This window comes from Danio aesculapii, chromosome 5, assembly GCF_903798145.1.
Source record: "Danio aesculapii chromosome 5, fDanAes4.1, whole genome shotgun sequence".
NCBI classification, from domain to species: Eukaryota; Metazoa; Chordata; class Actinopteri; order Cypriniformes; family Danionidae; genus Danio; species Danio aesculapii.
Genome location: NC_079439.1, coordinates 25552108 through 25579559, shown reverse-complemented (window position 1 = coordinate 25579559; position 27452 = coordinate 25552108). Strand labels below are relative to the sequence as shown.

At 37.1% G+C, this 27452-nt stretch overlaps 2 protein-coding genes across 3 annotated transcripts; both read left to right on the top strand.

The window, feature by feature from the left end:
• The first annotated feature begins 557 nt into the window (after nucleotides 1-557).
• Nucleotides 558-15910, top strand: senp3a (SUMO specific peptidase 3a). 2 transcript variants are annotated; one of them, XM_056457727.1, is made up of 11 exons: nucleotides 558-730; nucleotides 4794-5495; nucleotides 8784-8945; nucleotides 9029-9140; nucleotides 9248-9395; nucleotides 13328-13375; nucleotides 13579-13656; nucleotides 14446-14583; nucleotides 14681-14764; nucleotides 14897-14947; nucleotides 15236-15910. In XM_056457727.1, exons 2-11 carry the CDS (start codon nucleotides 4832-4834, stop codon nucleotides 15344-15346), a joined length of 1596 nt encoding a protein of 531 aa, XP_056313702.1. In that variant the 5' UTR covers nucleotides 558-730; nucleotides 4794-4831; the 3' UTR covers nucleotides 15347-15910. The 2 variants fall into 2 exon arrangements, with proteins under 2 accessions (XP_056313702.1, XP_056313701.1); XM_056457726.1 differs by having other exon boundaries at nucleotides 4789-5495.
• Nucleotides 15911-16528: 618 nt separating this feature from the next.
• eif4a1b (eukaryotic translation initiation factor 4A1B) lies at nucleotides 16529-27452 on the top strand. Its single transcript, XM_056457728.1, has 11 exons — nucleotides 16529-16589; nucleotides 17196-17244; nucleotides 17532-17664; nucleotides 17787-17926; nucleotides 20223-20391; nucleotides 20507-20616; nucleotides 21466-21609; nucleotides 21763-21900; nucleotides 25091-25180; nucleotides 26324-26403; nucleotides 26509-27452. The coding sequence occupies exons 1-11, from the start codon at nucleotides 16567-16569 to the stop codon at nucleotides 26651-26653; spliced, it is 1221 nt and encodes a 406-aa protein (XP_056313703.1). The 5' UTR covers nucleotides 16529-16566; the 3' UTR covers nucleotides 26654-27452.

Below are 27452 nucleotides of genomic sequence, written 5' to 3'. Positions count from 1 at the left end.
TGCACATGCTTTATGGGATATAGGACAATTAAAATGTGATAAACATTCTTCATGATTCATTAAGTTAAGTTTGGGATTCAATACCTGTCCCACCAAAAAAAAACCTTTTTCAAACCAATTTTTTAAGAACAAGCTTTTATATTTGTACAATATATTACAGTTGATCCAAATATAAGATTGATGTGGGGAGAAGTTGTGTTGGTAGAATTTCCTAGCTAAAAGAGCTATTTGTGAAAGTTTAATTGGAAGCTTTTCTGCTTTATAGTCACACATCAGCAGGAAAGGAAGACCACCCATCTGACCCAATACAGCGTTAGAGACTATATTCCAAACTTAGGAGTAAATACTTAGAAAATACTTAGGAGTCCTATTTTAAAGGCTTGAGTGAGTGTTTGTGACTCAATTGGTATAATTTTAGAGAATAGTATTTGAAGATATTTTCATTGCTTACAATAGCATAACTGCGTATTCGTGTATTTTAATACTCGCACTTTATTTTATCTGATGTATTTTCTGTTCCTGCTCATCGCCAACACCGACGTGACGTCATAGAGACGCGGCGGAAGAAGAGCGTTTTCGCTGTAAAGAAGCGCCAGCTCTCATTGAATGAGCCAAGATTTAAATTAGCCTTTATTTTCTCTTTCATTTTCTGTCCTCGAAAAGCTTAGTTACCCGCTTTTTGCCTTGGCGGACAACGCCTGAGCTTTTGGCGAGAGCATACGGTTAAACGGTGAGTAATCGGTGGTGCCGACACCCCACATTTTCTGCATCGCGACACCGGAGGCCGAGCAGTGTTTATGTGTGATGATCGGTGCTTGATTTGCCCGCTGGAATGATGTGTTGTTTGACCAATGCCAGTTGAGCTCAGTTATATTAAAAAGCCCCCCTTAAAAAGGCAATATATAACGGTAGCCAAATATCAGCCACTGGTGTTTTAGTTACATAAAACAAAGCCTTTCCCAGTGCAGCCCTTTACCATAATTCACAGTAAAAAGCAGAACAAAGCGCGTCGTGCACGAGTTTGTGTCCGCAGCTTCAGCACTGCTTCTGTAGTCTCTCAGTCCATCTGTAAACACTGACATCTGCATGAGCAAACTACAGACAAATAATGGTTCGTTTTATGTTTTGCCGCACCGAAGAGTAACGATACAATGTCAGATCGATACAATGTGCGACTCTGAGACTTCAGTGGCTGTCCAGTTTCCCCGCTTGGATTTTTAGCCTATTCATATTCAGAGACCCCCAGTGCTAGTAAACAAACGTTGATTTCATCACTTTTGAATAACTTTCGATAAAAAACACTGAATATGGTTGTACATCAGAATATGCTAAACAGGTTATTTAGATACTCATGTGTTCGCAAACATATAAATATCATTAAAAAGGCCCCCCTAATAGGTATCATATAAAACTATTCGTATGAGGTTTTATATTAGAAGTTTTTAAGCCTACAGGAAATAAGTGGAAATAAGAACTTTGTTACCTCTTATTACTGGTGTTTTGTTGAGCAATTCATATAGGCTAGTTAATTGTTTGTATATTCAATGTTTAGTCAAAATCCAAAAAATCACAAATTCATGAAAACGCAGTTTTAGCGAGCCATTTTCCACATTTTGTTCTTGTTTGGTTGTTCTGAGTGTTGGTTGTTGCTTATTGCACTTTCTACATTAATTCCAAACAGCAAAAGCTTAAAATGGGCAGAAACACTCATTTAATTGAGCTACAAGATTTGTTTTCAGTTCCAGGTCATGAAATATGCTTGTGTTCTACGTTTTTTACATTTTAGCAGCTGATGTAGTTTTCACAAAGCATTTTTTATTGATATAAAAGGTTGTCTTCACATTTAAAAAACGACAACATTTATTTGGATGAGCAGAACATAAATACACTTTATTAGGTACACCTGTCTAACTTCTCATTAACGCAAAATTCTAATCAGCCAATCACATGGCAGCAACTCAATGAATTTAGGCATATAGACATGGTCAAGACGATCTGCTGCAGTTCAAACCGAGCATCAGAATGGGGAAGAAATGTGATTTAAGTGACTTTGAATATGGCATGATTGCTGGTGCCAGACGGGCTGGTATGAGTATTTCAGAAACTGCCGATCTACTGGGATTTTCATGCACAACCATCTCTAGGGTTTACAGAGAATGGTCCGAAAAAGAGAAAATATCATGTGAGCGGCAGTCCTGTGGGCGTAAATGCCTTGATGAGGTCAGAGGAGAATGGCCAGACTGGTTTGAGCTGATAGAAAGGCAACAGTTACTCAATTAACCACTCGTTACAACTGAGGCAGGCAGAAAAGCATCTCTGAACGCACAACACTACCAACCTTGTGGTGGATGGGCTATAGCACCAGAAGACCACACTGGGTGCCACTTTTGTCAGCTAAGAACAGGAAACTGAGGCAACAATTCACACAGGCTCAGCGAAATTGGACAAAAAAAGATTAGAATAACGTTGCCTGGTCTGATGAGTCTCTTAGTGCTGCAACATTCAGATGGTAGGGTCAGAATTTGGTGTTAACAACATGAAATTATGGATCCATCCTGCCTTGCATCAGTGGTTCAAGCTGGTGGTGGTGGTGTAATGGTGTGGGGGATATTTTCTTGGCACACTTTGGGCCCATTAATACCAATTGAGCATCATGTGAACGCCACAGCCTACCTGTGTATTGTTGCTGACCATGTCCATCCATTTATGACCAGAGTGTACCTATCTTCTGATGGCTACTTCCAGCAAGATAACGCACAAAGCGTTAAAGCGTGAATCATAGACTAGTTTCTTGAACATGACAATTAGTTCACTGTACTCAAATGGCCTCCACAGTCACCAGACCTCAATCCAATAGAGCACTTTTGGGATGTGGTGGAAAATCTCTAAGGAATATCTCCAGTAGCTTGTTGAATCTATGCCACGAAGGATTAAGGCAGTTCTGAAGGCAAAAGTGGGTCCAACCCAGTACTAGTAAGGTGTACCTAATAAAGTGGCCGGTGAGTGTATATTTACTGTCATTTTTAGACCACTTTGAATCATGCGTAAATTAAAATAAATATTTAGTATTAGCCTAATTGCATACCACACATTTAAATAGTAGTATATGTACAACAGGCTAAAAAGAGAGGTCCTGATGTAATCTAGGTCTATGTAAATCGACAGACAGAAACCAGTTATAATGCAAAAAAGTTGTTGTTCTTATATCAATGCGACTTTATATAAGGGCTGCAGAATATATCGTTTCAGCATCGATATCGCAATGTGATAATTTGCAATAGAACTTAACTACACTGTTCCAATTTACTATGACCTTTATGTAAAGCTGCTTTGACAATCTACATTGTAAAAGCGCTATACAAATAAAAATGAATTGAATAGACACATTGCAGGATATATGCAATGTTGAGTTTGTATTATAATTTATCATTTGCATGTGTTTTTGATGCCCGTGATTGTATAATGATTTTAAAGCAAAGCCCTTGTGACTTTAACATTGATTAATTTTGAATTATTTAAATTTTTATTTTTCAGTTACTGTACTACTATATTTTTCTAATATCGTGCAGCCCTAATTTATATATATTTATACATCACTGGATGTGCTTGCATATTTGCGTTTGCTCTTCTGTCACTGCTCTGCTTTTACTGTATATTTTTATTAGATAAATAGTATATATTTGTAGATTAGACTGCACAGTGATATGACTTAGGGCTGCACAATATATCGTTTCAGCATCGATATCGCAATGTGATCATTGGCAATAGTCACATATTGTGTATACACAATATTGTGACTGTGTGAGGGTCTTAAAAGCATTCAGGCTTAAGAAATTGTACCATTTGTAACTTTGACAAATTAATAGCGATAAATTCTATTGAATTGTTTATAGATCAAACACTATGCAGTATTATTTTCCATTTGATTATTCAATTACTGTATACCTGAATACAGTTGACTTTAAAAAAAAAAAAACAATAAAACGCTGTTTATTTAATTTGTATCTTTTTCTTCATTTAATTTATCTCTGTTTGTAGATTTTCTTATATTTTATGCAAATGCACTCCCCTACAGAATCAAACAATATAAAATTATAAATTATTTCTAAATAGTTATTCAACACATCTAGTGAAATTGTATTCATATCGCAATATAAACCGCCGAATAAAAAATATTGCAGTGTTAGATTTTTCCAATATCGTGCAGCCCTAATAAGAATGAAACCTCTGAGAGTTAGTTCAGTCAACCTTACACCTCCGCAATGTTGTTATTAAGTTACCCTTTTAGTTTATATGGCCTTCAACTTCTCCTGATAAAAATTAACACTGAATCATTCTTTTGCTCTGGCGGTCTCCCACCTTTACAACTGAGACATGAAATGTTTCCACCGATGTGTTCATTGCCGTAGTTTGTTTTACTCAGTATTATTCCTTCATGTGGTGTATCTAGGTATGCAGTTGTAATTAATTTTGCTTGATTTGATTTTACTCCTTAAACCAGTCTGTTTTTTAGAGATTAGGCTAACAGGTGTTGCCACACTCAATATGGCTCACTGCGGAAAACAAATAGGAAGTTCAAGGTTGGGCATAGTGATAAAAAAAGAGCACCCATAGCTGATAAAAGTAACTGTTTAAAACATAAGTAAGAGTGTTTTCGGGAAGAATAGCAGACTTTTAGCTAGATTTCTCACTTCGTTGTTTGATACTTAAAAGTTATTTTCTTTGGCAAGTCAAGAGACTTTCTCCATGATATTGACATGTTTTTAAATTTTCTTCTTCATGTGTTAGTGAAGGAGGCAGGCTGGCGCAGGTTGTAGGGTGCTCCTGGATCATGAGAGACAGTGGCAGCAGCCTGGCTCAAACACACTGGTCCAATGAGCTGACGCTGACCGCTGGGCAGGAGGGCGCCGGGGGTGGGGGGGCCATTGGAGGGGGTCATTTAATGAACCCAGCCATGGCTCAACATGCCCTGAGCCCAGCCCATTTCAAACTAGGGCGCAGGGAGGAGGACGTCAGGATGTGGGGTGCAGACTATACTGTCCCCGAGGTGGAGGACGATGAAGAGGAAGAAGAGGATGATGTGGAGATGGAGAGTGGAGAGGATCTGGAGGATAAAGACGTTTTCCGTCTTCAAGATCAAGGTGATGACAAGGATTGGGGCACTCCGGAGCACTCGCAGGTAGCAGAAATGGATGTCAGGGTTACTGATGACTTTACCCACTGCACGGCGCAGAGGAGACCCATTCTGCTCAAAGAAAGAAGGCTAGCCCGGTTGCCAAATCGGGGCCGAAGGTACCTGAGCATTCGTTATCGTCTGGCTCAGCACTGGAGAACTTGGCGCCAGCGAGCCAAATGGGCTGGAACTATGGGATACAGGAGGGTTCGCAGATGTCATAGAAGACGTTACTTTGGCAGTCAACATTTCCAGAGGCCGCCGGGACGTTCGTTGTTAAATGGGGACCCAGAAGGCCGTTTACATGGAACCGAGACATCTGGTAAGAATTAACTGTAGATACAACTCATTGTTACTAGTTTGAAGGCAGTTCTTTGGTTTAAATTGTACAGTAATATATGGATTGATAAGCAATTTATTAGAGCAAAAACAAAAAATGTTATTAATTTTATTTTACAGGTATGACCTACGCTATAGAGTAGGGTTCTCGCAATACCGTTAATTCATCTTACGATACTTTACCAGCTGAAGTATCACGATACCAAGTAGTATTGCTATACTGTAATTCCTAAATCAAATTATGAAGATAATTGTCAGAAATAATGTTTTATATGTTGTATTAGGTCTACTTGAAGTTCATTCATAATTTCCTTATTATTGGAAAAAGTATTAGTCCAATAATAAGTATAATTCCAATATAAGTATTATCACTTCACCTAAAATGTATTCATTCTTTTTGTTTGAATTGTAGATAACTGACCAACAAAACATCCATTTAAATAAAGATACAAATTAAACCAAATTAAATTTGTTACAAAAAGAGCTTTTTCCCAAAAAAAATGCATTTAAGTTTTAAAACGGTGTTTTATAATGAAAACTATCCACGTCCACACTGGCATTTCACATAGCGTTTCTGAACAACTCTCCCTCCATACTACACCACTGAAAACGCACATCATGTGACCACACACACACACACACACACACACACTCTGGCATGCAATGCAACGTATGTGGACGTCTGAGCTCCAGACAGACTTTAACCCAGATGAGAGCTGTGCACGTCGGACTGTTCATTAAGAATCTACCGCTGGATGTAATCTGACTATATTTGTTAAACGTGATATTTAATTAATCTTGTTCTCTATCCAACAACATATTCCCCGACTTTTTGAATATGTTACTTGTTCTCAGGTAACATATTTTGGCAAAGCGCAAAGATAAGTTAATGTAACCGCGTACACTAATTCTGCATATTGACTGATACGTTATACTTTTATAATGGCCATTTTTGATTATTAAAACTGATATTCAGCAAAAGAGACAGGGTATGTTTCGTATTTTTTATGAGAATGAAAGGAGGCTGTTATGTTATAGGCTCCATTTTGTTATAAATATGCATACAGTGTAGATGATGGTCATTTAAATATGGAGCTATACAATGCCTCAACATTTTGATGTCTGTTAAGTTGTTAATATCAAAATGAAAATAGGCAGTTCCTTAAATCATGTTTTCATTTTATTGCTAAGAAAGTTAAATAACGTAGCCAGGGTGATGTGAATGAGGTCATAAAGTACACTGTTCCCTTTGAAGATTTACCCGACATGTTCTCGGGAGTTTGTTTTCCATGTCAAACTTGCGAAGTCTGAACTTACAAGGAGAGGATGGAAGACTGAACTGTGTGTAGGCTACATAATATATGAAAAAGAAAAAGAATTGGAAAAAGTCCCAATCAGATAGGCGAATGTCTGCAGCCCCACCTCCATTTTCAGATGTCTCCGATTTTCCCCCATCCACACTGACACGGAGCAGCAGCGTTTTAAAATCAGAACCTCTTCTACAGCGTTTTCAAAAAGCCCCATTTTCGGCACTAAAAACTCTGGCATAGTTTGGACGGATGGCGTAACCTCAGCAAAACTTAAGCGTTTTCAAACTAAAACGTATTAGTGTAAACGGGGCCTAAGGCCATATCAAGTGGTCAAGAATTGTTTCAGTGTTTCCTGTTGCTATTTTGGGTTTTTCATCTATTGTTGTTCATCAGGTAACGATCCAAATGTCATTTAAAATGTCACTTTTTGAGTCGTTCTTTTTAAGAGATTGCCGCAGTTGTCGTAGCTACTCAATCATATTGACAGGAACAGAAATGAACCGATTCAGCTGTGCGTTTGAACAGAAGCGTCAGAAAACGTGCAATTTGCTAGCATAAATGTGCGAATTCTACAGTTTTACAACCTTTAAAATAAAATGGTCTATTGTTGCACAAAATTTTTGTGACTTTTCCACATGCAACATTATGTACTGTAGATAGACCATTAATGATGATACTACCATTTACAAACTAGAGTGACACCGGCAGTATTTTGGAGCCATAGTATTGTGATTAGTACCGGTAAACCATCCAACCCTTCTACTGAGGATGTTTGTTTTTCTTTTTTTGCATGCACAATTTTGCTGAAATTAGATGCACCTTACAGAGATGGTACACTCAAAAATGTAAATTTACTTGGTTTTTGCTAACTCAAGTGTCACTTGACCATTGTAAGTTTCTTTAGATTGTTGAACACTACAAAGCTATTCTGAAGAAAGCTGAAATCTAACATGACTCCATACTAGGAAAAACAAATTCTATGGAAGTCAATTGGCACAGGTTTCCAGCTTTCTTTCTTCAAAATTTATTCTTTTGTGTTGAAGAGAAGAAAGTAAGACAAACAGGTTTGGAACCAGATGGTGAGTAAATGATGACAGAATATTGGGTTTTGGGTCATTAAAGTATCTCTTATTTCAAATATTAGTTTTCAAGTACTGTGTAACTGTTTGTAAATGTAAAACATCAGCAAAGTTTTAAAGATTAAAGTCCATGAGAAATAAAGTCATTCTCTCCTACAAGAAATAATCAAATCTGAAATGAAACTGAGTTATCTATGCAGATTCATAACACATTTGCATCTTATCTTTGGCTGTCTGAACTGCTTTGACCTGTCCTTAAGCGCTTTGGCTGGTTTGTGTTGTCAACGTCATGTCAAGTAGTAGCATTTACTGAGCCAAACGGTTATTTGAACAGTCACTCCCATTATAATCACTGAATCTGAATCTCTTTAGTGTATTGTAAATGCACTTTGTTTATAATGAGAAAATGAAATGTTTGTACACTTAGCAAGACTTTTTCAGTGATGACTTAACGTTCATTAGTTCAAAATAATATCAAATTCAGAGTCATTTACTCATTTAGCAGATGCTTTTATGCAAAGAGTCATTTTATATGGCATAATGAGGCATTTTAATGTGATTTCTTTAATGTGAAATTGAATTTGTAAAAATAGTGGCAAATTATTAATAAGTCTGTGTGATTATGCATTCACATTTTAAATTTAGTTTTCACTAATAATACCTTATTTAATTATTGATTTAAAAAAAAAAGTAAAAATAGGATCAGAATCTGCTTTAGCAAAGCTAGATTGCAAGGAATAATAAAACTATTCGATTAAATGATATTGTAATGCTTATGTTCTTGAAAGAAACTGGCAAAGCATTGGGCAGCAGTTCTGCTTGTGGCTACAGTGCCCAGTACTGTAGTGTTCTTCAATACCAATTACCCTTTTGATTTCTCAGACTCCTGTAGCACAAATGGGGCCCCGAAGGGAAGAGATGGTCTCCATGGAGCAGTCTTGGGAGACCGAGAGGGACGAGCCTCCCCCGCTAATGTCCAGTCTCAACGGGAAAAGACCTCCTTACAGAATCAACTCAGCAGTGAACACATTTCTTGTGTACAAGGTATAATTCATCATCTCTCCCAAAATATGAAAGAGTAACACGCGTCCAAGGGTTGCTCCTTTCTCACTCCTCCTCTTCCTCAGGTATTCTGGATGAGTTTCTCCAGCAGTATGGCAGTTTGATTCCCGTTCATGTGGATGAGGTGGTGGAGAAGCTTCAAGAGATTTTTACTGAGAGCTTCTCAAGTCTTCAGAGGTCAGACACATGGCTCATACCAGCTTACGGAATCATATTATTTCAAATGCCAAACTAGATAAAGCCTTGACTGCAAAGAGTCTGTTTGTATTTCTGCTGGTTTACAGGAAGATAATGGTGCAACATTTAATGCAGTCCTACCAGCGTATGTCTGGAAGTGCAATGATGCGGGGGTTTCGTGTAAATTACAAGCGTCACGTCCTCGTCATGGATGATCTGACAACACTTTATGGCCAGAATTGGCTCAATGATCAGGTGGGCACTTATTAATATACATTAACATTATGTCGCATCAGCTAACCATGTATACACTTAATTTTGTGTATGAATATGTGAATGGACCCTTTTCACATTTCTGGGTTTCTCAGTAGAAGACGATGTCATAGTGGGGTAAACTTTGAGTGCAGTGAATGGGAGAGTTCAACAAATACATCTTTTACAATCTTATTCGCTTCAATAACAATAGAATAACTCCACTATGGTGTTATCAAGACTTTCAGAAAAAAGGAAAAAAATTGTGTAAGACTGAATTAAGAGAGTCAAATTTACTCTCTTGCCCATACACTCTGCATTTCAAACGCCACACATAAGTGGTAATTATTTTTTTTGTAATTTGATGCAAAGATCGCAGTGGTTCTCAAACTGGGGGTCGCAGAATAATTTCAAGGGGTCGCGAGAGTGATTTTAAAAATTGTGTAATTTTCAGTGATTTATAATAAATATTTTTCAGTATTACAAGTGAAAGCTAATATTTTCAGATTTTTTTTAACAGATATTACTGATAAATCCATGAAGTATTTAGGACATTTCAGGTAGAGTGCATCTTTGTACTCTAAACGCAGCCTTTAGGAACAGTTTAAAACTTTTCATGTTAACTTGCCGCAGTAAACAAAGCCGGCAACGCTTGCCCCGCCTTCGCGCTCTTCTTATTGGCCAACTGCTCTAAGAATTGAACACGAATGGATTGGTTAAAATCAGCTGTCAATCACTCAGTCAACGCCTCCTGTCTTCAGATGACAGGAGCTACAACCATGAAAATGTAAAGCGCTGAAGATGAGAGAATGAAAACAACAACACTGACAGATTTAGTTTTAGAAACCAGCTAAAGCTACAAATAATGGCACATCTGATTACTGATCATGTGGTGAATGTTAATCCACCATCTACATTTTTTTTGAAGAGTGGATAAAAGACTTCCATTAGCTTCAAGTCCGCTATGAAAATAACTAAAGCATTCACTGTAAAGTCTGTGGGATGGAATTTTCAGGTAACTGTTTGCCACATCTACACATATTAAGCACAAGAGGTTCTGTTTTATCCTTCATTTAATCGCCAGACGCTGTCAGCCGTACAAGTGGCAGCTATATGTAAAATATAACACCACGTTCACCATCACAAAAAGGGCTTGCACTGACTAAAATTAAACTAATATTGCAGCTCATGAAAAGAGCAGTATTGCTATTAAAATGTTAGAAAATGCACAGTTATCGTTAACAGATTCATTAATGAATTCATCTCAAGCAGTGCGTGCAGAGCCGGTGAGCAGTCCGTCCGTGATATGTTATAAAAATGTATTTTCTTGCGATAACGGGATTTCACTGAGACATATTTTCCTCACACATGCATATTTTTTTGCTTGTTAGTTTTGATTAGTGTTGATTTCAAATGCAATAAATCTGTTACTTGTGGTAACAGTGTGATAATTGGTGGGAGCCACTAAATTTTGGCTGGTGCGCCGACATTTTTAAAGTTAGGAGCACCAGTACTACCAAGCAAAAATGTTAATTTTGAGCTCTAATGTATAGTAAATATAGTTAAAATATTGTGAACCGCTTAAAAAGGGTTATTTTTATTGTTTGTATGTGCTTTTTGTAGAGGGGGGTCGCGAGTTCTTGACGATCTTACATTGGGGGTCGCTGGTTTAAAAGTTTGAGAACCACTGATATAGTACATACATGAATGCATATAACGCATCAACAGTCTTGTGAAAAGGGTCTGTGAATTGGTTTTCTTTACTTGGATACAATTAAAGTTGCCATAGAATGAAAATCAGGGCTATCTTAGCTAGGCATAGCTGAATAATACGAGTTCAGTATATAGGGGAATGATATACTTTGAGCCTTGTTTTCAAGTAAATCCTGTGAGTGTAAAATTCCAGACCAAAACTGTTACAATGCACATGGGATCATTAATATGCACACCCAGGCTGCTTTTGATTGGCCACAATGTTTCTTGGTGAGATTACTACAATGATTTTTTTTTTCCTTTTATTGTCAAGTTGATCCAAGCTTGCGCTATATTTACTATTTATGTAGGACTCTTATTTTGAAAATGGGACCAGCAGGACATGAACTCTGGGTAACGTTTGGGCATGGAGATCTCGGCTTTTTCTCAATTCCAATTACGCAGGGTACGGACTTGTGTTCTTGTGAAGACCAGACTTGCCAGGTGTCCTCGGAAAAATGAACTCGGGAGACCACGAGAACAGACAACGCGTCCTGTGAAAAATGAGATGCTGCGTTCTTCCTGAAGGTCACATGACCTTTACGCGTTTTAAATGTAAAATTATTTAAACATTACAGCATTCACACAACCATTTATTGTTTTTCCCCTTCAAAATGTACATTATGCATAAAAAACATTATTAATATACGTTGCACAATATAAATAAAACTGATTTTAATATGAATTTCAGCAAACAGACACCCTTAATGTGTTAATTCCCTGAATGAGATCCCTAAAAGTCTTAATAAAGGAATAAAGACTCATTTAGGGAAACTCCTGAGATGAATAAGTTATATCTCTGAACTTTAATAATAAATCTAAGTAAAATGCTGCTCTTCCCACCTCCAGTCGCAATGACTTCTGGGACTTCTAGAGCAAGATCGGTGCTCAAGTCTGCATGGGTCTGCAAGTCTGCATCCTCGATATCAAGAACACATCCGGGAAGTTTCACGCGTCCTCCGTTCTTGCGGTCTTGAGTATTCGAACTAAGCTTTGGCAGCTGATGATGACGTTACATGAGAACACAAGATAGATGAAGAACGCATATTGAGAAACAGCCCTCATCAAAGCTTGCTCAGAACGCTAAATATGGGGAAGACGGATTATAAATTTATTCACAAACCACACCAACCCCCTCCCCACCCTGGTTAGTTTAAAATGTATATTGTGAAATATGCTGTGGGTTTTTCTAATAAGGAAACAGTCATTTACATTTGTAATGAACCACATTACACAGCTGAATTAGTTTTAAGCAAGTTTATGTATCATGTGATGTCACGCAGCTACTACAAAATACAACTCTAAATACATCTCTGTTGATCCCATTGTCAGGTAAAATTATAATTAGCCTATATTTCATCCACAACACATTACTCTGGAACAGATATGAAGACAGCTCGCTTGCTCCTAAAGTGAACATCTTTTCCACAAATATTTTCACATTTGTATTTAAGAGTATATCACAGTGTATGCTTGTGAGAGAGAACAGGTACTTACAGGAGCTGTCATAAAATGTGGTCAAAAGAAGCTTTTCATTCTAGGTATAGAGTATTATCTGTAGCTACTGTATAAATGAGCATATAAACTCAATTCTGGAGAATTTCTGAAGCCACAGACCTACTATACAGATATCAGATAATTTTTTTTAACATATTAAATCACTATTGCAGCTGATTTGGGGTTTAAGTAACATTTATTCTTAAAAACCGTGGAAAACCATTTATTTTTTTGTTCTTTGAATCGAATGTTCAAAATGTCAACATTCATTTGGAAAAAATATTATATGTAACATTACAAATGTCTTCACTCTCACTTGTGATCGCTTTAATGATGATTTTAACATTTTTTTGGGGGGGTTTGGGGATTATTTATGAATTTCTCTGTATTACATTGAATAAATATGTGTGCACTCACCTGCAAATTTTATAACCTCACATTTGTAATTACTAGTTGTTATTTTTGAATCTGACCAAATATTTTTGTTCATAATGTCTCTTTGTAGTTTTCAATTTTAAAATAATAATTTTGTAACTACTATGGCACAGTCTTTTACATCAGTTTGTCTGCATTGTATAGAGAAAATATCCACAGTTATGACTTTTATTTGATGAACGGGGGGCCCTAGTATTGGGATTGTGCTGAGTTTGCACTCTCTTATGCCTGTAACTCTTTGCGTCACCCAGGTCATGAACATGTATGGGGATTTGGTCATGGATGCTGCCCCTGAAAAGGTAGGAAAAACATGTACACACACATACACACACACACACACACACACACACACCTTTACATTTCCAAGCATGTCAATGGCATTATATGATGTATGTCGAACAAGTGACTATGAGAACAGTCTCTCTCTCTCTCTCTCTCTCTCTGTCTCTCTCTCTCTCTCTCTCTGTCTCACCGTGTCTTGTTTTTATCTTTTAACTTACAGGTCCACTTTTTTAACAGCTTCTTTTATGACAAACTTCGGACAAAAGGATACGAAGGTGTCAAACGGTGGACAAAAAATGTCAGTACTGGGAATTTGGTTTTAGATCTTTTCAAGATTTTTAGGTCTTAAATTAAGCAGATTGATTGTTAAGCTATAATTTGGCAACAATACTTATTTGTTCTGTTACAGAGTTAATTACTGCATTACTATAACTATTTATTCATTCATTTTCTTTTTCGGCTTAGTCCCTTTATTAATCCGGGGTCGCCACAGCAGAATGAAATGCCAACTTATCCAGTATATGTTTTAGGCAGCGAACGCCATTCCAGCCGCAACCCATAACTAGGAAACATCCATACACACTCACTCACACACACTCATACACTTTGGTCAATTTTAACATACCCAATTCACCTGTACCACATGTCTTTGGACTGGAGCACCCGGAGGAAACCCATGTGTACACGGGGAGAACATGCAAACTCCACACAGAAATGCCAACTGACCTAGCTGAGGCTCGAACCAGCAACCTTCTTGCTGTGAGGCGAACGTGCTACCAACTGCGCCACCTATATCTATTTACTATATTGTTGTTGTACAAATTATTTTTTAAGTAGGAACTGTCAAGGAATGTGAAACTTAAATGTGAGGAAACAAATGTGCAGAACAAAACAACATTATGCCACTTGATGTACTATTATATTCATTTATATCCCCTTCATAAACACATGGTTTGAAGTGCAAATGAATTCCCTTTGTGATATATGCCTCGCATGTTAATAGGGAAAGGCTTACTTTAATAATAATATGTACACATCATAATTACTGTGGTACATTTGTTTATTTCACTGTTAAATCTCCCTGTAGGTTGACATTTTCCAGAAGAAGTTCTTGTTGATCCCTATTCATCTGGAAGTGCACTGGTCATTAGTGTGTGTGAACGTTCCTCAGCGTAGCATCACATACTTTGATTCCCAGAGGACCCTAAACCGCCGATGTCCAAAAGTAGGCATTTGTAATATTTTAATAGCTTTGCATCTATGCTTAGCATGACCCAGAGAGTTAAAACTGATGAGCTGTATTTTTGTGTTTTATTTTACAGCATATTGCCAAATACCTGCAAGCAGAGGCAATCAAGAGAGAACAGAAGGACTTTTACACAGGGTGGAAAGGCTTTTTTAAAATGGTAGGGTGACAGGTGAATTTGATGTGTGTTTGTGTGTTACTGAATATATGAGAGAAACACAAGGTAAAAGAGAGAGGAAAAGCTATTTTGTGTATGTTGTTGTTGACTATTGTGTGTTTTGGAATCTTCTAGAATGTGGCAAGGCAGAACAATGACAGTGATTGTGGAGCTTTTGTCCTTCAGGTTCGCACTTTTCCCTCATTAGTCAGCTCTGTTTCTGTGTTTTGTCGTCTTAATGAATGATTGATTTTGTAATTTAATGATGTCTGCATCTAATTAAATTTGTGAAAGTTATTTTATATACAATTCAAGTGTCTTAATTCAAAATATTAAAGCTATCCTGGATGTGTTGTGCTTGAAAACCTCTGACCCATATAGAACTGGTGCTGTAAGCATGTAATAAGTATATAATAACAATCTTCTCTGGTGTGTTTTACTCACATGTTCACTCTTCTGATTATTGTCCTTCAGTACTGTAAGTGCCTGGCCCTGGAACAGCCTTTCAGCTTCGGCCAACAGGATATGCCCAAGCTACGGAGACAAATGTACAAAGAACTGTGTCACTGTAAACTGTCTCTGTGAGACCGTAGAAGAGCAAGAGAGATCCGTGACATCTTTCACTTCTAAATAAGCTCCAAGTCCAGACAGCAGGGGACGTGCAAACGTTTTATCCCCCTTTTCTTTCCATGACTTTGTATTTTGACTTGGTGAATGCCATCCTCCGTTCGGCCCAGTTGTTTATTTGCTCAGATAAAAAAAAAGAAAAAAAGAAAGTTGGTTTCTAGAAATGAGAGGGAGATCAACCTCAGTGAACTGTTCATTAGGTGCCGCCATTTTGTTGGCAATTACTTTTTTCATGTTCTTGATGTCAGTAACTTGTATGCTAAAATGGTAATACCATTGAGTGGTGAAAGGAGACTTGCAGACATTTTAAAAATGTATTGCGCTATACACATACTGAGTCAATATGGACCACGACACTATATTATTTTTGTTTGTTCAATATTGTTTGTCTGTCGTTATGTACCTGTGCGATTTAAGATGCAAAAGTATGGAGACGGAAAAAAAAAAGTGCAGCTGTAAATTAAACCGTTTTATATCTTTTGAGATGCATACGTTGTTGTAAGCTGTACTAATAAAAAACATGAAGACAATAACAGTGTCATCCATGTGTACAATTTATGTGTTTAAAGAATTGCTTGGTTTAATTAGGATATTTAAGGCTGTTCTTGAGCAGTTGTTTGTAAATTATTGACATCAAAATGAATACAGCAGCTATGTACAAGCTAACCTGCTGTTTGGAAAGGTATCTAACTACATTTATGCTCATTATCTAGACGGTTTTACTACAAAATAGTAAGGTAAATGTCTTGAGTTCTCTTACAGTTTAGAAATAATCAGACATAATTTATACTATAATAGTAGTTTGTAATATAATAACAATTTACCACCTAAATACTATTATTTATAGTGTATATCTGTGTAAGATTACACTGCATTGCCATACCTGGATATAATGGACGCTTGCTACGTGACCGTAAGCGAATGATATTTTGAGGTTAGCTTTAGTCCAATTACATTTCAGCAAGGGCAGGAATAACACGTCAAGTCCCGCCCCTGCAGCGTTATCCAACACCTAAAGGCGGTTACTACTACTGACTGACGTCTGCATTGTCCAATCAGAATACGCGAAGGGCGGAGCATATTCTGACTGATGGCCGAATGCAGCAATCACAGTTTGACCAAGAAGCCAGTGTTAAACTATATAAAACATTTTCGCGGTGTGCTCGCCCTTTGTGATAATGTCGGCAGATTATGAAGGGAGGTAGGGCCGCGAAAACTCAACGATCTTTATGTATTTATTTAAACACCGCAGGTCGCATGCGTACATGTTGTCAGTCGCTACAGACGTTCCGCTTCTAGATTTTGTTGGTCGTGGCTCGTGCTTCGTGGTCTTGAATGTCGTAAACGAGTAGTAAAATGCCCACCGTTTTTAGCATATGCGCTCTTAGCAACCCTGGCCTGCGTGAGGAAATTGACGTTGAACGATATATACTTTTCAACGGCTCAAACTACGATTAGACTGTCAATGATGTGTGTTATGTCAATCTGATGCATTTAATAATCATATCGCTACCTAAATTAGCGTTCATAGACTACAGGCTGCTCGACACATTACCTTCTATATATGGCCCCTAGTAAAGCCTGATTTCCCTATACACACACTCGCACGCATTCAATCTAAATACATTTTCATTAAGACTTCGCGTGGAAGGTTGTCTGCATTGACAAGTGTAACAAATGACAGATGAATACCAGAATACTGCTGTGTTTGTAAAATGCGATTTGTTTATATATAAAACAGTAAACATATTATTACTCAAGTATAGTATACGTTATTATGAGGTGATGATGTGACATTTCTTTCCAGACCCAGAGACAATGGCCCCGAGGGCATGGAGCCAGATGGAGTCATTGAGGTTAGTGGAAAAAATAAAAATGTATATAATGCATGTCATTCTTGGCACAGCTGTAATAAACAGGTTGGCACTAAACTGAAAGTGCTGTCAGTTGTTTTGACAGTCTTGTCCTCACTGTGGGGGTCAGCAGTTCCTTTTCTGAACAACTGCCAACCTGTTTTCTTTTATGCGCTATGCATTGACAAATAGCTAATCATTCGTTCTCGGAGTGAGACTACATAAAGATGAACTCGTCTATGGTCTTTTTATTAATTGACATGTAATTATTTACTTCCTTGTGACTGCAGAGTAACTGGGATGAGATCGTGGACAGCTTTGATGACATGAACCTGCGTGAGACTCTGCTCAGGGGAATCTATGCTTATGGTTTTGAGAAGCCCTCTGCCATCCAGCAAAGGGCTATCCTCCCTTGCATCAAGGGTAAGAGACTTTGAAGAATGTTTCCATGTTGAGTTTTTGCTGCCATGGCTGATCATTGGAGGCTTGAAAACCATTCATTCTGTATCATCAATAATGCATGTCCACCTCTTTCCCTGTTGTAGGATATGATGTCATTGCACAGGCCCAGTCGGGTACAGGCAAGACTGCCACCTTTGCCATCTCGATCCTGCAGCAGATTGACATAGAGCTGAAGGGCACTCAAGCTTTGGTCCTGGCGCCCACCCGTGAACTGGCTCAGCAGGTCAGTGCCTTTTTATTTGTCAATGTGATCATTTGGTTTTAATGAATGTTCATTTTATAAAGCAATTTTTCATATCGCATTTTTGTATGCATGTATCTTACTGAAGTTGTCCATTAGACATTTATTTTCTGTTTTCAGTTACATAATTGTATTGGTAGACCAGCGTTTCTTAAAGTTTCAGCCATTCCCCACTTTAGAGGTAGAGAAGTGTTCCGATCCCGACCTGTCCTAAGTTGCCTGAACAAAATGCTAATAGACTAAGATTTCAAGAATAACTTTTCGAATGTATTGAAATAATAATAATAATAATAATGCAATAGACTAGGGCTGCATGATATTGGAAAAAAATTGACATTGCAATATTTTATTTGTCTGCGATTATAAATATATTTCACAAGATAACCACTTTGAAAAAAAACTCTTTAAAACAATTTAACACAGTGATGATTTTGTAGGGGAGTCCATCTGCACAAAATATACAAAAATATACAAAAACACAGAATAATATCCGTTTTAAAAACAAACGAACAAAGATAAATGTGAAATAAACAACACTTTATGGTCTTCAGTGGAGTCTAACAGCATTGAGATGTAGAAATTCAATAATCAAATGTAAAAAACAAACAGTGCCTTTACTGTATAAATGTATAAACCCAACCGATTGAATCTCTGTTGAAATGTCTTGAGATCCTGCGATATGACTATTGCAACTTCGCACATTGTGATATTGATGCTGAAACAATATATTGTGCAGCCCTACTATAGACCCTATGGATGAACGCTTCCTCATAGCGTGTTCTACAGCGAATCGAACTAGCAGCAAAACCCTTTTAAAATGGCAGTTTGACAGATTTGATTAGTAGGTATTACATAGTATTAAAGTATTGTATTACAAACACAGGTATGAACTGAGACGAACAAACAGTGTTAGAATGGAAATGCGTATATAGTCGAATAGTCGCCCTCAAAATTATTAATGTAACTCGAAATGTATCATTTAAAGCCCTTCTCTTCTTTACTATTTGCTGTCTGTCTCACGTTTTCATTAATGTTGTTCACGGTAATCTGCGGAAGATCTTGTAAACAATGAGCGTAAAAAATCATCCCCTCCTGCGGCATCCTCGTACAGTTATCACCAATAGGGAAAATGGCTTCTGGTGCAGTGCCAGATGCATCTCTGCAGGCTGAGATCAAATGTGGAAGTAATCATGCATGGAGTCTATTGTATTTGCCTCTGATAACATCAAAATCAGAAACTAAAAAAGAAAGCAGTGTGGACTAGTGTTTTGCTTTCCAAACTGCAAGCACATTTTTTTTTGACAAAGTAATCATTTTATTTCACTATTTTAGTGGCTGTGAATAGCCTGTTTTGCAGTACACATCTATTCTAAATAAGAATGGAAGCATCAAGCCTACAACCTCAAGTGAAGCTCTGTTAAGACGAGACCTGTGTTTTGCTCACAGTGGAGCGACAGCTTATTTTTATTTTGATTTATGTTGCAAACTACCGTTTACTGCCTTTACAAAAGTTATAAAGTGTGCAAAAAAGTGTGCAAATTATACATTTCAGATAGTTTGTGTAAAACATGCTTCAGTTATTTATGCATTTATTTTTAATTACATCTAGTTTATTAATAAAACGTATTTAAGTTTTCAGTGTTTTAAGGGATGTTTTGTGTAGTCTGACCTACAGTGTTTTCAGATTAGCTATTTCAGATGTTACTGTAGGTCAGACTACAAACGTTATTATGCATCTAATTTGACTTTACCTTTAGGCTAAATGTAGATACCAACGACTATTTTACCAGAAAATCTTCCAATTTCAGACTTTTTTTTTCTTGAATAGGCTGATTGGCTCGATTATGCTTTCACAATGGTTTTGGGGTGGTCAAATGTATATTCATATTATCTATTATTTTAATTATTAACATTGTTATTTAAAAATACATATTAGAGTGAAATATTTCTTAGTATTAAAGAACTGACCCCCTCATACATCTTGTTTTGACATCCATCAGGGGGATCAAGCATTAATCAGGGGGGTCAATTCCCCCCAAACTCCCCTGTAATTCGCACCCTGTTGTAGGCTACTATGCTTTAGCGTAACAATTTCTTAGTAGTCTCATGTTGTTTGAAGTAAGGCTTACATTTAAATATGCTGTTATTTTGTTTTGAGTGCATGGGCAGTAAACGATGCAATTAATGGGCACAAAAACTATGCAATCTGAGTACACATATGTTTTTTCATATAAATATATGTATATATACACGTTACAATATATTTTTTTCTTTATAGATCCAGAAAGTGATTCTGGCTCTTGGAGACTACATGGGTGCGACATGCCATGCCTGTATTGGTGGAACCAATGTCCGCAATGAGGTTCAAAAACTGCAGGCTGAAGCACCGCATATTGTAGTAGGAACTCCTGGTCGTGTCTACGACATGCTTAACCGGAAGTTCCTCTGTGAGTAAGGAGTAATGTATGGGAACTACAAGTCTTTTTTTTTTCAAACTTTACTTCATGTTATTACTGTGTCATGTCATTAACGCTTTGTTTTTGTGTTTACCCCCTCTTCCAGCTTCTAAGTACATTAAAATGTTTGTGCTGGATGAAGCAGATGAGATGCTGAGTCGTGGTTTTAAGGACCAGATCTATGAGATTTTTCAGAAACTCAGTACAAGCATACAAGTAAGGATAAATATGATATAGTTATTTATAGTGTAGTAACTTCTAGTAATTACTGTAGTGTTTTTGAAACATGCTTTAGTAAAATATTAGAAATATTCTGTTGTGATATTTCTATAGCTTCTGTGGCACTAATTTAGTAATATACTATGTACTAACTACTTTATTAATATAAACAAATGACCAAATACAGTATTTTAGATTTCTACAGCTATACTGTATATAATATACTACAGTACACCACACTTTACTGTTGTAAAAACAGTATTTACTACAGTATGTTACAGTTTACAGTTCATAATAGTACTGTATGTTGTAGCATTATTATAGTATTTACAACAAACTGTTGAATACTGTAATACAGTATAATACACTATATTATTGTACAAAAAACACCATAGTATTTACCATGAATTACTACAGTATGTTTTCACGTGGTGCATATGAGAATATGCTTTTATTGAGTATAACCAATTGATCTAATGTATTTTAGAATGTTTGTCTAATATTTACCTGTAATGTCTTTTTTTTTGTTTACCTGTTAACTTTGTTAATCTTGAACCTCTCTGTGAAGTTCACCGTAAAAATAGCCTTGGCATTAAAAAGTGAATAAATAAATACACTAATATAAAAGCAATTTTACTTAAAAATACAAATGTATGTCATGTAAACCTATGGCAAAGGGTTGAGAAACCACTTAAATGTATTTTGTTGCTGCTTTGTTCTAGAAACTCTGCTTTCCACCACTATTCCATTTAACTAGTAACAATAGGAGAGCCAGCTTTGTAAAAGAGGTCAATTGTGTTTGTTTCTAAATGTGAAGAGGATGTTCTTCTACCTTCTTTCCTCCAGGTGGTGCTGCTGTCAGCCACCATGCCTGCGGAGGTGCTGGATGTCACTACTAAGTTTATGCGTGAACCGGTGCGCATCCTGGTAAAGAAAGAAGAGCTCACCCTTGAGGGTATCCGTCAGTTCTACATCAACGTTGAAAAGGAGGTACAGTGCTGGCAGCTTATTTGGGACTATTCTTCTGGAAAGCAACAGAAATGCATGAATCATTTGTGTGAAGACTTATTGATTTTGGGCAGTAGCTGTTAATAGCTCATTGCATTTTGAGTTTTAAATATTATTATTCTTTATTGCCCCCAGGAATGGAAGCTGGACACTCTGTGTGATCTCTACGAGACTCTGACCATCACTCAGGCTGTGATCTTCATCAACACACGCCGGAAAGTAGACTGGCTCACAGAAAAGATGCATGCCAGGGACTTCACCGTCTCAGCTCTGGTCAGTACATGCCATCTGTCATGTGTTCTTGTAGTTTTTTGTGCACAAGCAGTGTGTTTAAACATGGATATGCAAGCTGTTGCCTCCTAATGAATACAAAATCTTTATATGTGGTGATTTTTGTGTTATTTCACTTAGATTTTACCAATTGTTTGCCTATTGATTCAGTGGTTTAAATATGAGAGACCCCCTCACATGATTGTAAAAGTGCTTTGGGTGTAAAGCCATACAGAATTAATGTGCTATATAAAATGCACATTACATTACAATATCTATATTGGTTGATGTTGAATAAGTGACTGATGTTTAATGTAATCATAATGCAGGGCAGGCACTTTACATGTGGACATAACCTATTTACTAGAATCTTTTTATTAATTTTTTTAAATGGATTGTTTATACCAGTGGTGTCCAATCCTTCTCCTGTAGGACCACTATCCTGCATATTTTTCCCCTAACCTACATTTTCATACAACTTAAAGAGCTAATCAAGATCTTATTTGGCTTCTGCAAACTTCAAGACAAGTGTATTGAGGCAATTTGGAGCTAAACTCTGTAGGACAGAACAACTATTTAATGTAAATGAAATGTGTTGTGCCACACGTCCCTAGTGTAAACACTAATATAGTGGTATTATTATAGTTATTGCTTTTGTTGGTAACTAAATTGTTGATTTAGAAAAAAGAAATGTGTAATGGTTAAACCGGAACGAGTGATTAAATGATGGAATTTTCATTTGAGTGGACTGTGCAACATTAAGAACTAGCTGCAGCGAATTCCTTCTGTTGTTGTGTCAGCCTCAAAGTGTTGAATTATAATCAGTTAAAATTCATGTGTCTGAGTTAGCTGGCTTTTTTTGTTTATTTGTTTTCTAAGTAAAATTGCAAATGCAGCTGAGCAATGCTGTGATTGTAATGCGCATTTTGTCAGGGAAGAATGACATATTTGATCAGTAGTTAATCTCAGAGGGCGCTTTCATGCAGAAACCCCAATCTAGGGCTGCACGATTTCGTTTTACGTTACATTTTCTGCAATAGATACCCCTTAATTCAATTGAAAGAGTATTGCAGTAATTGGATCTGAGAAGACTGACCCTGTGAATGCCTATTGTGTACAGCTTAATGTCCTGGTAGAAGAAGTAATGGTAGAAGATTTTGTGTAGCTTTTTAGTGAACTAGCGTAGTAATTGCTGCTTTGTCTGAAAGCATGTGCTGGAGGTTTACAATTGCCCAACTCTAAAATGTGTGAGAAGAAATCATAGTACCAAATAATCAATATCATTTTAAATGTGAATTGTTATTAAATTTCATATATATTGTATTTATTATTGATGGATCAGAATTCAGGAGGATATACTTGGTCAAAAACCAAAACTGCAAACTTGCTTTGAGTAATGGTGATCACTTTTATCATTGCAGACTTTTCATGCTGCTTTTTTCTCTTGCTTGCTTTTCATGTAATTATCATAAACTGAATTGCCAATCTCAGCAACAGACACAGATTCAACATGAAAAAGTAGTTCTAAAAGTGTTCAAATAGTGCAGAATAATGGCAAACTCTAAGCTCATTGATACTCAATGACTGCTTGTACAGAATTTCAACTGTTGATTTTTCCTCCAAGAGGGACCGATCCTATTAGATATTTAAAGTCTGCATGAATTAGAAGTTGTTGCGACTTTTATTTCAGTATGTTGGTGTACTTTCAACTTAAACAGAATATGGAATAGGGTCTTTCTTTTTTAACATAATTCCATGATAGAACGCTTAATGCAGAGCCAAAGAAGGAGAGGGAGAGAGAGAGAGAGGGAGAGTTGCACTAACAGAAGTCCAAAATAATTAATATGGGCTCAAATAGTTCAAGGAAGTGCTTTGCAGTTAATTCATATGTTGTTAGAAAATACACAATCTTTGTGGGGTAGAGATCTGGTAAACATTGTTGCTTTGGAGAGGTTGAGATATATGAATAATGATAAATTGGAGATATTTGATAAAACACAGGGACCGCTTTTAGAACACCTTAATGTATTGGGAGAAATGCAAGCATAGCCAGTGACCCCTGTCAATAACATAGTAATGAAAGATTGAGCACAACCAGCCATCTTCAGCAGTAACTCTGCTGTAAGCAATAACGTTCGGGAACTAGTGAGTGGCTTCATGAGTCACCATTGCTGTTGGAAAAAAAAAAACGTTCCATTGGAGTCAAAGGAGTTGTCGCAACTCTCTCTCTATGGCTCTAGCTTAATGGTAAAAAAGGCTATTAACATGCAGTTGCTATGGAAACCCTCAGGTTGATGACAACAGAAGGACCATCACTCCAAACATGAAAGCAAATGGTCAGATTTTAATTGAAGACTGCCGAAACACACATTTTTGTCAGTTGATTAACTTGCACAGAATAATTATTAATCTTAAGAATAACAATGTGAGCTAGCTAAATAAACACTGTAAATGTTCATATCAAGCGGATTTTATTAACATTTTTCTGGTGGTCTTGACTGTATTTAAGTACTTGCTGGGACTCCTTGACTTCCCTAGTAGTTTTTATTTCTACTATTGAAATCTATAAGTCCTATCAACCAGTCAACAGAAGAAAGACACTCATAAAGGTTTAAAACCACATAAGGAAAATTAATGATGAGGTCATATTCATTTTTGGGTAAATTATGAAATTCAAATAGTCCAAATACGCAGAACATTGGTCAATTATTTATATTTGTTAAAGCATTGTTTAATTTACGAAATTTAGGATTCATTCATTCATTTTCTTTTTTAGCTTAGTCCCTTGATTCATCAGGGGTCGCCACAGCGGAATGAATCGCCAACTTATCCAGCATATGTTTTACACAGCGGATGCCCTTCCAGCTACAACCCAAAACTGGGAAACCCATACACATCCTTTCACATACATACACTAAGGTCAATTTAGCTTACCCAATTCACCTATAGAGCATGTCTACGGACTTGTGGGGGAAATCAGTGCACCCGGAGGACATACAAACTTAACACAGAAGCGCCAATTTTATTCAGAAATAACCTTAGTTTAGAAAGAAAGATTACGTTTCTTGCATTATTGACTCTACAGATTGATTGTTGGATTGTTCTTCTCTCTTTAAGCATAATGAATACATGAACAAATGTCAAGGATGCATGTACAGATTGGTGTGTGATAATCATGTGTCATCTTTATCAGCATGGAGACATGGACCAAAAGGACCGTGACCTGATCATGAGGGAGTTTCGCTCTGGTTCTAGTCGTGTCCTTATTACCACAGATCTGCTGGTGAGCAAATACATCAGTGCATCTCAACTAATCTGCTACATTTGTTCTGTACTTCCCGATTAATTCCAGATGAGGTCATCAGACTTCTTGGACTCCACAGCACCCTCTACTGCTTTGGAGTAATTATTGTTTCTAATATATAAATATACTGCGTTCTTCTATGGATTGGTCATTTTATCCTTCTCCAAAGCTTTAGCTACACATATTTTATGATGTATAAAGATATAATCTTTCTTCACCAGGGTTTAAATAAATACATTAAAAATAAATCCATTTTAAAAAGTGTTGACAGCCACTGCCAGCATGTATGTGATTCCCCTAAACTTGACAGCCCTCAGAAGGTTTTCTGCTATGAGTACATAAGCATATATCAATATATCATTCTATGCTTTATTAATGTATTCAATTTTTTCAAGGGGAATAAGCTGAAGGAAGGTGAGAATGAGATTGAGTTATCGCCAGTGTTGGGAAGTAGCATCGCTCCAATTAGTGCTGTCCCATTTCTTAGGGGTAAATTTTGAAGCCCTTCCCCTTCACACTCAGTTTCAAGGGGAAGGGGTAGGGGTACAAAAATAGAATTGGGATTGGGCCTTAGTGTAGTTAAGCTACATTTTGAGTAGTTAATAGCTTAGCTCACTACATTTTTCAAGTAGCTTCCCCAACACTGGTTATTGCTCTGTCCACAACATTAGAAGTTTCTGTGTATGTAAGGGGATCTGTTTTTCATTCTTCGCCCCAAATAGATCCAAAATAGTCAAATCATGAGTGATCTGAGAATCAAGGTCTGGAGTCAAGCTACGCTTCCCTGTTCAGTTGTTTACCTCTTCGTTTTTAGATCTGACCTACACTTCCTCTGATCGTCTTTGTATTTCACACCTGGGAAGACCCAGTACGAAATCTCGTAACACATTCTGTGCATGCACAAGGGCTTTCCTTACCTTAATACAATTAGAACATGAATTGCCATTAAAATTCAACTACGGGGAAGTGTTATCTCAATTAAAAAGTTATCTCATCAGTAGTGGGGAAAGAGTTAAGTGTGAATGTTGGCAGGGATTGTAAGTCAACTGTTGTTAAAAGTGAATTTAAAAATAAAAGATTCGATTGGTAAATTTATTCTCTCATGTCTTTGCTTATTTACAGGCCAGAGGTATTGATGTCCAGCAGGTGTCTTTGGTGATCAACTATGACTTGCCAACCAACCGTGAGAATTACATTCATAGGTTTGTGTTTGACTTGAGCTTGACTTTAGCTAAACGGTTATTTTCGATGCGACTTTATGCTAATTATTTACATTTAAACACATGGATGGTCTGTGCTCATCGCAGGATTGGTCGAGGAGGCCGTTTCGGCAGGAAGGGTGTGGCCATCAACATGGTGACTGAAGATGACAAGCGGACCCTGAGGGACATCGAGACCTTCTACAACACCACCGTAGAAGAGATGCCGATGAATGTGGCTGATCTGATCTAGAGCTTGAGATCTAGAAACACCCCCTCTCTCCACCCCCCCCCCCCCCACAATCCCTATATCTTTAATAAAGCACTTCTAGCTGGAGTAGGGCACATGTAACTCCCTGCTCTTCCACAATTGCAAGTCAGTCGTTTTCATCTTCCCCAAAATTGATCAAATTTTATAAATCTCAGATGCTGAATGTTCATCTCTCTCTATCTCCATAAACTATCGTCATAAACGTGTTGAAATATGGGCTCAAAGCAGCATGTTCTCTCACTGCTCTTAAATATTCATTCTGGGCTCAGTTTTTAGTTGGAAATCATAAGATGTTTTTGGCAGGGTAACTGGACTACAGTTCCTGTTTTCTGGCTTCTGCGCATTGATGTTTTTTTTAGAGCACACCTCATGTTGCTAATGTACTTGAGCCATGTGGTAAAAGTGTGCAAGCTTTTAAACCGATATGAAACGCTTTGGTAAGATTTGATTCATCTCTTTCAGATTCAGCTACTGGGACTGTAAAAATCCAAGTAGTTTGTGTACTTGCTGTACTGTTTGCTGTAAAACTGTGCCAGAGCTATTTAATCACCCTTGAGCGGTATTATAGAAGATGGAAGATGTCTGAGAGAAGGCTTTCAGAATCGAAACGTTTGAAAGGTTTTATTCAGATGACTTTTGACTGAAGGTGGTACTAAAATGTGATGGAAATATCATATTACAACATTATTGGTTTATTTTTTACATTTAAGTTATTTTGTAAATTGATTTTGGTTTTGGAGGAGGGGGAAACTTCAATAAAGCTACAGCCTACCTTGTCAAA

Bases quoted from the DNA above. Each gene is read 5' to 3' on its own strand.
- senp3a (XM_056457727.1), top strand. From the start codon at position 4,832: ATGAGAGACAGTGGCAGCAGCCTGGCTCAAACACACTGGTCCAATGAG. The intron at 13,376-13,578 runs GTAGGAAAAACA...TTTAACTTACAG, and splicing joins TGGATGCTGCCCCTGAAAAG to GTCCACTTTTTTAACAGCTT. The intron at 13,657-14,445 runs GTCAGTACTGGG...ATCTCCCTGTAG, and splicing joins TCAAACGGTGGACAAAAAAT to GTTGACATTTTCCAGAAGAA.
- eif4a1b (XM_056457728.1), top strand. From the start codon at position 16,567: ATGTCGGCAGATTATGAAGGGAG. The intron at 17,245-17,531 runs GTTAGTGGAAAA...TTGTGACTGCAG, and splicing joins AGCCAGATGGAGTCATTGAG to AGTAACTGGGATGAGATCGT. The intron at 26,404-26,508 runs GTTTGTGTTTGA...TGCTCATCGCAG, and splicing joins CGTGAGAATTACATTCATAG to GATTGGTCGAGGAGGCCGTT.